Source organism: Chrysemys picta, chromosome 7, assembly GCF_011386835.1.
Source record: "Chrysemys picta bellii isolate R12L10 chromosome 7, ASM1138683v2, whole genome shotgun sequence".
In the NCBI taxonomy this organism is placed as follows: Eukaryota; Metazoa; Chordata; order Testudines; family Emydidae; genus Chrysemys; species Chrysemys picta.
Genome location: NC_088797.1, coordinates 80,981,088 through 80,993,169, shown reverse-complemented (window position 1 = coordinate 80,993,169; position 12,082 = coordinate 80,981,088). Strand labels below are relative to the sequence as shown.

Below are 12,082 nucleotides of genomic sequence, written 5' to 3'. Positions count from 1 at the left end.
GCAGGCCAATGCTCAAACCACTGAGCTATCCCTCCCCCCTTTTTGTAGTCAGCATGTTTTATGGACAAAAAGCTTGATCCACTGACTATTTAGGTCAATGGAAGGACTCTCATTGACTTCAACTGTTGTTGGACCAGGCTCAAATAAAAGATGTTTGTTGCTAGGGCTAACATCTGCCTCTTTAAATTAGCACTAACTTTACTTTAATAAGAAGCAGAAGAAGATCAAAGTTGAACTAAATTCCTTCGGTGATAAATTTGTGCCATTAGCTGTATCTAAAATGGTGGCATGTGATGGTAATCCATAGTAAAGCTTCCTTTTTCAGTTTAAAATTAAACTCTGAGAAACCAAATGCTATAAAGCCTTGCAAATACTTGCCTATACAAAGATTTATATCTGACGTATTTCCACTTAGGAGAATATCTAAATAGGTACAGTATGCGTTGAACACATTTCTGCCAGAAAGCTTTGATATTCAAAGAGTAGGTGTAACAAGCTGTGGGAACCAAGAAAAATATTGCAATGCTTTCAAGACTAAGTGTAGACATTTTATACGCGCTAAACTAAAAGGAAAGGCCTTACATTTAGAATAATTTGCTGATGCAACACTCAAACAGTGCAGTAATTTAGATAGATAGTGATGTTTCCTCTACTACCCAACTTCTCTTCTGCTAAAAGAAAGCTAAACCTTTTAACCATTTAACTGCTGTGATGTACAAACAGGTGGTAAATAAAAGGATGGTTTGAGGTGCTGATTCTTCTGAAAAAATCTTCTGCCTGTGCATCGCCAAAGCCAGGATATGGACCCTGGGCCTAATTCTGGCCTCCTCCTGCTGTTTTGTGCTGCTCCATCTCCAGCAGAATAAAGGAGCCAGAGGCTGGTTTTACTGACTATCTAGAAACTCCACTTGTGGCAAAGGGCCAGCACAGCAGCTTTATGCCACTCGACTGCAAAGGTGGCATAAAGCCCCCTTCATCCCCAGTTCAGAATATCTGCCAGTATCTCCACAGCAGGTCAACCTAGTCAGAGAGTTAATCAAGCCTGGCCTGCAAAAACAAAAACAACTCACTCTTTGTAAAAATATCAATCCCACATTTATTTAAGAGAAAAGGAATAACACTTTTGTTGGGAACCCTCTTTTGACATGTTTTATTTTTTAACTTAAACATCTTTCAGCTCAAATGAATAATAAACCCTGATTTGATAGCAAAACTAGGGGCTTAGTAAATAAAAACAAATTACAACCAAAGCAAATAGAAATGGAACTGAATGAAAGACTACATTTTGAATTTAAAATGTTTCTAGTATAAAATAAAATGATTTTTGAACCAGGTAGGAAAAAAAATTGACTCAAGGAGAGTAATAAATATTCACATTCATTGGGACCCAGCCACACTGTGATTATACACACACAACTTTCATTGATTTCTTCTTGGTTCCAATTCAAGTCAATGTCTGCTAAATGTGTAAGGACTGCAGGCATGACCCCCTTTATGCTATTAATAGAATCACAATGTAGGGTCCATTAAGGCGGATTTGACAAAGTGTGCCTCACAAGCATTCTAATTAGCAATGTAAAATTCTAGCAAGACTCCCACAGAATCCCATTGGTTGTCTTCACTACAGGGGAAAAAAAACCCTCTTTAAGAGATGTTAAAAGAGTAGTTAATGGAGACTGGCCTCACTTGTCCTTGCAATGATTTATCACAGCCACACACCCACATTGTTTTTGGCAGAACCATTCTCTGTGCTCTTGAGACATGTATCTTGTTAAACTCTGTAGTATTTCTGGAAGCAAGTGCTCCTGGGAAACTTAAATATAACTTGATTTGTTCTGGGGTGATCGATTGGAAGAACTGGCTAAGTTGTAAAACACCGAGAGCAACTATTGGGTTGCAGATGCATGGTGTTGTATCTGCATTGCAAGTACCTAGTGTAAAGCCAACAGACCCTGATCGAACCTGGGGCCTCTGGAGCTTAAAGCATGCGCCAAAAGCCAATTGGTTGTTAGCTAAGGCTGTAGAGTAGACTCAATCTCTCTCTCTAATTGGTCTCGGTGCCTCTAGATGGGACAGAACACCACACCCAGAAGGTGTGTGGGTTACACTAGCACAATGGAGTCATGGCCTCTAGGTGCTACCAAAAGACAAATAAGTAATAATTAGCATGTTCTATTCATTGGAATCATGTTACGGGTTATGCAGTATCATAACATGCTCTGTTTAACAGTTTGGGATGGGACTAAGAACCTCTAGCCTTCTGAATCAATTTTCAAAGCAATTCTTAGAAATCATTCATACTTATGGAAATGTCCCCCAAAATATTCTGCTAAGTCTGTGGTTTAGTATTAAAATATGTAGGGGATGCAAGTTTAGTACATGGATCGTTTTTGCCTAGGCCAGTAGAGCCCTGACACATTGCAGTAAAGATGATTTTAAATTTTGGGAAGAGGTGGCCTCTCACAGTGGATGAAATTCAATCCAGCATAAGGCCCTTTGCACTACATAAAATCTCAAACGTGCCTGTGTAACCCTGATGAAGCAATGGGGTTTTAGATTCTCTAAATCACATTTTTGTACTTTATATTAACATATTGTCCCATCCATTCTGTCTTCTCCATAAAGCCATGCCTTTTGCTACTAACAACAAGTATTTATCCCTCTCCAGCATTCAGTTGTGTCACAAATGCTAACTTATATTTTCTGAAGAAATGTGGTTTCATGAGAGTAAATGGGAATTATTATCTAAGGAAAGGCTTAAAGGGAAAAGCCAAGGTCTAACAAATGAGAGGAAGAGGTAGTACTTAGAAGCCCAACCAAACACGCTTTTGAGCAAGGTTAGAGTTGGTAAAGGAAACCCGCCTCTGCAAAACTGCAGAAGACAGAGATGGTTTCTATTCTTATGATGTTAAATGTGATGAATAATTACATGTTTAATTTTTCACAATACACATAACTAGCAGAACTAACACAATTACTGAAGTATCATCACATTAATATTGCATAATTAAAAGGAAAATTGACATCCCAAAAATACAGTTAAAAATTGATGTATTACTTCATTTTGAACTCTGAATACATATGGCACTCCTACTGTTAAAAGCTCAGGAACAGTTGTCTGTTTTCAGTCTGTTTAACGAATATAAATCTGAAAGAACTGGTATTGACCTATTTTAGAAAAAAATAAGATAATGAATAGTAAAGAAAATGAATGTCAAGAAAATTAATCTCTTGAAACAGGTCATTATTCAACTTTGATTGATTTTCCTGGTTAGACATTATGAAATTATTAAATGTTTTAATAATGTTATCCAAGTATTCAAAATAATGTATTTTAATGATGCATGATTATATTCTTGATGAATATACTTGCTAATACTCTGAAAATGCAGAACTTTATTGCAAACACCACAAATATTAACTTTAGTAAAGTATACATTTTGTTATCATTTATAAATATTGGCATCCTTTCAATTTCTATACCTCCATCCCTTCACATAACTTTATTACCGACAAGGATGGGTGTGCTGTTTTACTGCCTCTGCCACAATTAGCAGCCTCTGCCTTTCACCATCCTCTAGTCCAGCAGGGGTAGCAAGTTGCGACAGATGGGTGGGGGACACTTCCAAGTCTCCTTTAGCAGCGCCATACCTCAGCCCAGATGGGGAAGCGCTGCTGGGTCTAGGCACTGGGAGGCACCACGCCTCTAAGAACACAGCCCTGGGAACCGAGCGCTGAGCGGCACCGTCCTGCCGGGGGGGGACCCCGCTGCCCACCCCCCCCCCTAATTTTGCTGCAGCCCCTCAGCAGACAGCTCACCCTGCCCTGGCCGGGTAACTGTCACCCGAGTCCCTAGCCCTCGCCAGGGCAGAGGCTTCACTGGATATTACTGAGCATGCTCAGTTCCAGCCAAGCAGCATGACGGGCATGACAGCAACAGACACGGGCCTGCGGCGGGTACCACTGAGCGCTGCTCGCCGGACGGGCTAGGATGGGAAGTCGCCGTGGGGGCGGGGCCCGCTGAAGAGCCCTGCGTGGGGGCGGGGCTAGGGCCGAGCTCTCCCTTTGTGGGCGGGACCGAGGCTGCCGTTGGGCCGGATGGGAGGCTGGGAGCGGGAGTTTTGAACGCTGGTGCGGGCGGCTCGAGATGCAGCGCTGCCGGGGACCCTGGGCCACCTGCCCGGAGCAGGAGGAGCCGGTGAGCAGCTCCCCGCGCGTTGTTCCGTGAGGCTGCCCCGTGCTTGGAGCCTGCCGAGCCGGGTCCCGGGCCGCTTCCCTCCGGCAAGTGTGTGAGGAGCGAGCCGGCCGGCCGGCACCCCCAGGCCAGCACCCGGGGGGGAGTGAGGCAGGGCCGCAGCTGGTGTCCAGCGTGCGCTTACGAACTGAGCATGCTCAGTAACGTCCGCTGAAGCCACTGCCCTCGCTGGGGATTACAGTTGCTCCCTGCTGCTCAGAGGGGAGCAGTCTGCGCGGGGCAGCCTGGCTGCGAGGGGGGCTGAGGGGCACAGTCAGGGCCGGGGCTAGGGGCGCTGCCAGATGGAGTCCGAGGGGAGCCCCCGCCGGGCTAGGGAGGGTCCCGGGGGAGTTACCCGGCCGGGCTGAGACTTCTGTAGGGGCTACAAAAAATAGGGTGTGGGGGGTAGCGGGGCTTCTCCCCCCCCCCCTCCCCCGGCAGGACGGTGCCGCTCAGCTCCCACTTCCCAGGGCTGTGTTCTTAGAGGCGTAATGCCTCCCAGTGCCTAGACACAGCATGCGTCTGACGAAGTGGGTATTCACCCAGGAAAGCTTATGCTCCAATACGTTTCTTAGTCTATAAGGTGCCACAGGATTCTTTGTTGCTTTATAAACAGCAGCGCTTCCCTTTGGTATGATACATTGAGCTGCAAAAGCAGACTTGATTCAGTGAAATATTTCACATGCCATCCCCTTCCAAAATTATAATTATTTTACTTATTTTAATGTTTTAAAATAATTCCTTAGCCACTTATATATCTGCATAAAGCCCTATAGCCGTTTACAAATCTGTCTCAGCTGCTCCTTTCACTGCCTGAATTGGACTACCTTTTTCTTGTAATCCACTGTAAATCTAGTTTTGCTCCTTTAAATTATTTACTTTTAAAAATGCTATCTTGCTTACTCTTAGCACTTAGAATGATAGATAGCAACATTCTGACAAGTGTACACCCAACCATCACAATTTATAACCCCTCAGCCGGATTAAAGCATAAGCTAACTAAACTACAGTTTAGGGCCTTGCAATATGAGGGGCCTCTAAAAACAGAAAAAACTGACTCCATTTTAAATTTTATCAAAATCGGATGATAAATAAAGGAGATACGGGGGAAAAAGAGTCTCTCTAAAGATAGACACTTTTGTTCAAATATGATAAAAATATACATATCTGGTTACACAAATACTCTTACCTTACCCTTCACTAATTGTTCATTATTGACAGATGAGAGGCCAGGGCTGAGAAAAAACCATAATTGCACTTGTAAAATTAGTATTCCTACAAGTAAGTCTATCAGTCTCTTAAGGCAGCATTTTGTTGGCCAGCTGATACTGGTAAAATTCAGACCGTGCTTTCATAACTTATTTAAATAAATAATCTCACTGCCGATGGAATCGGGGGAAAATGTGAGGTCGGAAACGGCAGTGTCATGAAGCAATCCTGCCAAGCTCATACTTGTAAGGGACTCATCCTAGGAGCGGGTTCTAGGCCACGAAAGCTTATGCTCAAATAAATTTGTTAGTCTCTAAGGTGCCACAAGGACTCCTCGTTGTTTTTGCTGACTAACATGGCTACCACTCTGAAAACTGTCATGTTTAGCGTCCCCCTTGCCTGGTAATAGCCGGAAGGGGGCTATTTTGTTTACGGTCCAGCATGCTCAGTCGTATAGTGCCTTCGCTCCTGTTTTTCTTCATTTTCTTAAGTGTTAGTGTGTTCTTTCTTCTTTTGATCTGTACATACATACCATTGTATATTTTAGTGCACACGCCGCTTTCTGCTTCATGCACTATCCATGCTTCGCATGATTGAGTTTGCAGATGATTGTCTTATGGACTTGGGTCGAGTGGATCTTGAGGAGGATACATTTGTGTTGGCTTCCCTCCATCAGTTTCGGGAACCTTAGCAGTAAATATCAGAGAGTGCTGATGAAAGGATAAATAGAGGGTTTTGAGAGAAGTGAAGGAAGATGTGCATATATATCAAAATATTCTGAGTACTTGGTGAGCAAGTTATTTCAAACTACGTGCATATATGATTTATAGGCTATTAAAGCCTATAATATTCATTATATTTGCTTGAATATAGGCTAGTTTTTTTCACTTTCTCGATGCAATTTCTAGAGATTACCAGTCTTTTTTCTGATAAATTCTTTTTCTCTTTCGCGCATATAGCTTGTTGTCATTCTGTGTCTGAGGTGTTTACTCGAGATTAATTAGTGGTCCTGGGGGAGACTGAGGATAGAAAAGCAAACGCGAAGAGAGATGTCTGCTTAGAAAATGCTGCAAGAAAATCTATCTGCCCTAAGCATTCTGTGCATTGAAACTCCATAGGTTATCATTTGAGGACATCATCAGTGACTTTACTCTCTAAAAATCATGAAAGAAAATGTTTTAAATTTCAGTGTTAAAATTAATGTTATGTGCAGACAGACATACTGCAGGTTGTACTGATTCCATTAAGTAAGCTCGTCTGTGTAAGTGTAACTGCTTTTGTGTTGCTGTAGATATAAAGTTTTCATATCTACTAATTAAGAAATCATAGACAAAAATGTGTTAATTTGAAACAATTTTATAATGCAAACAGGCATATTGCAAGACGTGTTTTAGATTTTTATTCTATTTTTGCAACTTTGCTGTTGTATATATGCAAATATAAAGCTTTCATGTTTATATATTCAATTTCCTTTCTGTGAAAATAATAAATTAATTTTTTTTTAATGGTATGGGGCCTCTTACACTTGACATAGCTTAGGCCTCAGAATGTCATAATCCAGCCCTGCCAGGACCAGAGGACAGGAAAGGTGAGAGGTAGCACATTGTGATGAGGCTGCAAAAAAGAACACCAATCAATGTCAGTAACTGCTGCTGGTAGCAAATTGTGATGGTAGCAGTTTGTAACAACCCCTGTGCAGCCTGCTGAACGGAGTTGGCCTGATCATAGGGTCCTGCCCTGGTCCTATCCCCTTTCTGCCCACATAACGTGCCTGTTTGGCGGGAGGCCACAGTCCTGTGATTGTCTTGCACTCAGTCTGTGCCATCTGGGAGGTGGCTGGGGTCATTCAGTCCTCAGCAGGATGGATTGGGGGGTGGTTTCCGGCTTTTTCCCCTGTTCAACCCAAGCAAGCCACTCTGCAGTGCTGGGCTGTTAATACCCTCATTGTGGTCACAGGCTGGGTCTGGCCACCTCCTCTAGCAGGTGTCTTCTCAGTGCCCAGTTGGGCACCTTGGCCTTCCTAGTCCTACAAAGGTGGCCGCTTTAAAATACTGCAACTGCCATAATTTCCAAACTAGGAGTAATTCTCCCCAGATCTTCAAGACAGGGACTGTGCTGCTCTGTACAGCACCTAGCATAATGAGGCCCTGACCTTGGGTGGATCCTAGGTAATACTGAAATAAACATGATGTCTAGTTGGCAGCCGGTTTCAAGCGGAGTGCCCCAGGGGTCGGTCCTGGGGCCGGTTTTGTTCAATATCTTCATTAATGATCAGGAGGATGGCGTGGACTGCACTCTCAGCAAGTTTGCAAATGACATTAAACTGGGAGGAGTGGTAGATACGCTGGAGGGTAGGGACAGGATACAGAGAGACCTAGACAAATTAGAGGATTGGGCCAAAAGAAACCTGATGAGGTTCAACAAGGACAAGTGCAGAGTCCTGCACTTGGGACGGAAGAATTCCATTCACGGTTACAGACTAGGGACCAAATGGCTAGGAAGCAGTTCTGCAGAAAAGGACCTAGGGGTTACAGTGGATATGCTGGAGAAGCTGGATATGAGTCAACAGTGTGCCCTTGTTGCCAAGAAGGCTAACGGAATTTTGGGCTGTATAAGTAGCGGCATTGCCAGCAGATCGAGGAACGTGATCGTTCCCCTCTATTCGACATTGGTGTGTCCAGTTTTGGGCCCCACACTAAAAGAAGGATGTGGAAAAATTGGAAAGAGTCCAGCAGAGGGCAACAAAACTGATTAGGGGGCTGGAGCACATGACTTATGAGGAGAGGCTGAGGGAACTGGGATTGTTTAGTCCGCAGAAGAGAAGAATGAGGGGGGATTTGATAGCTGCTTTCAACTACCTGAAAGGGGATTCCAAAGAGGATGGATCTAGACTGTTCTCAGTGGTACCTGATGACAGAAGAAGGAGTAATGGTCTCAAGTTGCAGTTGGGGAGGTTTAGGTTGGATATTAGGAAAAACTTTTTAACTAGGAGGGTGATGAAGCACTGGAATGGGTTACCTAAGGAGGTGGTGGAATCTCCTTCCTTAGAGGTTTTTAAGTTCAGGCTTGACAAAGCCCTGGCTGGGATGATTTAGTTGGGAATTGGTCCTGCTTTGAGCAGGGGGTTGGACTAGATGACCTCCTGAGGTCCCTTCCAACCCTGATATTCTATGATTAATAATAGGAGAAAGAACTGTGTCACTGGCTTAACTCTTTCCATCTGACAACTATGGCCCTGTCTCATTAAAAATAAAATGGGTGGGTCTTGTAACATGGACCTTATCCCCAACGATCTACAACATACTGTTAACCAAACATGAGTAAATGACGTTAGCCAGCTTACTGTCCCCTGAGCCATCTAGCCCCATACCAAGCTATGATAGTTGCCCTTGTTGACAGTCTCCATGGTGAGACTAATGTTTGTGCATTGAGGCAGGACAGTGGTTAGGCCACTCGTGTGCTAAGACCACAGCCTATCATGTTGACCAATGTTGTCTCATTGTTCCTTGTGGCCCCTTTTAATCTATCTGTATCCATCTGTTGTCTATAGTACTATACTTCGCTTGTAGTTTGCAGTTTTGTAGATGTATTGGTCCCAGGATTACCCACTTCATTTGAAAAGGTTTCTTGCAACATGTGTTAATCCCTTATGCTTAACAATTTGTCCTACTTTGTATTTAGCTGTGGTTCTCTGGTTACCTTTCCCAGACCTCAAGAAGAGATCTCTGAAGCTCAACAGCTTGTCTCTTCGTCCAACAGAAGTTGGTCTTAATAGAAAATATTACCTCCACCACCTTGTCTCTCTCATTTAGATTGTAAGCTCTTTGGGGCAGAGGATTCCTTTGTGTGGAATCCTGTTCAGCAGTTAGTACATTGGGATCCTGGTCCATGACTAGGGCTCTTAAATAATAATAGTAGTAACAAACACCTTCATTCTCAGACATTTTCATTCCATGACAAGGATGAAACATACTGATGGAATGATGCGGCACCCCTTTCTCATGTAGGGACTTTTGTGCTTTACCTGTGTTGATGGATGCGTATATGACTTTGGTTTCCCATGCTGTCGGTCTGCCATGCTAAAATTTAAATCCACTTAAAATCAAGATAACTTCAAATTAGCAATGTTTTAAAAGGAATTAATTTATACTTATGACAAAAAATAACTTATTCATGACAATTTACTTAATCTATTCAGCCATATTTGAATTGCCTGAAGTCAAATTCAGTTGCTTAATATTTACTTGGATAGGAGGGTGCAGGTGTTCCTATTTGTTGTCCTATGTATTAATTCATAATCTTAAAATCATTCTCATCAGGATTCAGAATTCAACACTTATTCACGTGATCAATGTCATTGAAATCAGCAGGGTCAACCGTGGGGACACTAGTGGATATAAGGCTCAGCAGCTGATGACATTAAGTACTATCCCAATGAAATCAATGGGATTACTCATGCTATTAATATTAAGCAAGTATGTAAGTGTTTGCAGAATCGGGGCCTTGGATTACACACTAGTTGGGGCTGGGACCCCCTTTTTATTAAACACACACACCTAATACCTAGCAGAATCAAGTCCTGAGGGGGCACTACAGCAATATTACCACAATAACAAAAATTCTATTGTATTGGCTAGAGCAGTATCAGTTTTATAACTCTGTAAATGGATATACTTTGAATTTCAGAGCACACTGCAAGATGCCCGCTATTTGTGTGGGTTGCCACTGCAGGTGAATTTTGATAAGGGTTGAGCATGTGGAGATGGAGAGGAGTTTAATTTTATTTTTGTAAATTACGGCAGGATGTGTGTATAGAGTGTTGGATAGGTGTCCCTTATTTTTTAACATACATCTAAATACAGTAAAGATCAATTGCTGTTGGAGCCAAACACCAGTACTTTTATGAGTTGCAAACAGGGAGGAATCCCATTTTTCTAATACTATGTACTTCAAGAATTCTCCCAGATAGGGAGGCAGTCTGATCTAATGGTTAGGTCACAGGACTTGGCATCAAGAGGCTTGGGTTTTATTGTCAGTTGTGCCCTTGATTTGATTTGCATTTACTCTCTCTCATTTTCCCCATCTGTAATATGGGGCCCATACTTGTACTCACTTCTAAAGTGCTTTGTGAGATACAGATGAAAAACATTATGTAGGTGCAAGGTACTATTATTGGACCACTAAGATTCTGTGCGTGGAGGAAGCAAAAGGGTAATCAGAACATGGTAATGCATTTTGTCATGATAAAAACAGTTAGCACTTCAGTACAAAAGCTTCACAGCAAGAAACTAGTTGTCGGAAATAAATTATTGCAGTGCTATCATCTAGATTAAACATGCTTTATTATTTTATTGCAAAATTCTGTAGAAGAGATACTCTAAAGCAGGAGTCTCAAACTCAAATGATCACGAGGGCCACATGAGGGCTAGTTCATTGACCCGAGGGCCTCATCACTGACACACACACCCCTTACTGCCCCCGGCCCTGCCCCCACTCCACCCCTTCCATGAGGCCCCGCCTCTTCCGACCCCTTCCCTGCCTCCATTCCAGCCCCTGCCCTGAAGTCCCCATTCCAACTCTGCCCCCTCCCTGCCCCCAGAGGGTGCATGAGGGGTGTGGCGGGGGCTCAGGGCAGGGAGTTGAGGTGCAGCAGGGGGTTGGGGTGCAGGCAGGGGGCTCAGGGTGCAGAAGGGGTGTGGGATGCAGCAGGGGGCCCAGGGCAGGAAGTTGGGGTGCAGGAGGGGTGTGGGATGTGGTAGGAGGCTCAGGGCAGGGGGTTGGGGTGCAGGCAGGGGGCTCAGGGCAGGGAGTTGGGGTGCAGAAGGGGTATGGGATGCAGCAGGGGGCTCAGGACAGGGGGTTGGGGGTGCAGAAAGGGTGCTCAGGGCAGGGGGTTGGGGTGCAGGCAGGGGGTTGAGGTGCAGGCAGGCGGCTCAGGGCAGGGAGTTGGGGGGCGGGATGCAGGAGGGCTTCGGGCTCCGGGGTGGCAGCGGTACACACCGGGCCGGGGCCAGGGCCAGGGCCAGGGCAGGGTGCTGGCTCCCGGCCCCAGCCCCACTCCCGCTGCGCTCCGCGAAGTAGCTGGAACCATGTCCCTGCGGCCCCTGGGGGAGGGGGATGCAGGGCTCCGCACGCAGCTTGCGCTCCTCCAGGTACTTCCCCCGAAACTCCCATTGGCCGCAGTTCCCCGTTCCTGGCCAATGGGAGCTACGGGGGGGCGTGCCTGGAAGCCAGGGCAACACATGGACGGAGCCTTCTGCTTCTCTCCCCTCCTGGCCCCCCTATCTCCGGCCACAGGGACGTGATGCCAGCCAGCGCAGGGCTCGAGGGGGGCAATCCCCCGGGTGTAGTTTGCCCACCCCTGGCCTGGAGGTAGGCCGAGGTGGTGGGCGTGGGCCGCTCGGCGGGCCACAAGAAATGGCCCGCGTGCCGTGTGTTTGAGACCCCTGCTCAAAGTGTATGAAAAGCCATTGCAAAGAACTGCATGCATTTTTGAAAATTATTTGCTTCCAAATTGTGGAACATATGAATTGTTAATAAATGATTTACTGATGTAAACAGCACTTGTACTCTTGCTTAGACCAAAAGTTGAGATACCGAGAACCCATCTATTTACAGTATATGATATATAGTAGCTAT

At 44.7% G+C, this 12,082-nt stretch overlaps 1 protein-coding gene across 2 annotated transcripts in view; it reads left to right on the top strand.

Annotated features, from left to right (window-relative positions):
- The first annotated feature begins 3,923 nt into the window (after positions 1-3,923).
- Positions 3,924-12,082, top strand: part of RTKN2 (rhotekin 2) — a 65,602-nt gene continuing 57,443 nt past the window's right edge. Inside the window, exon 1 of one of the 2 annotated variants that reach the window (XM_005294315.4) lies at positions 3,924-4,198. In XM_005294315.4, coding sequence (XP_005294372.2) covers positions 4,148-4,198 — 51 coding nt within the window. In that variant the 5' untranslated portion in view covers positions 3,924-4,147. The remainder of the gene's footprint in view (positions 4,199-12,082) is intronic. The other variant, XM_065551885.1, reaches the window with a different exon arrangement.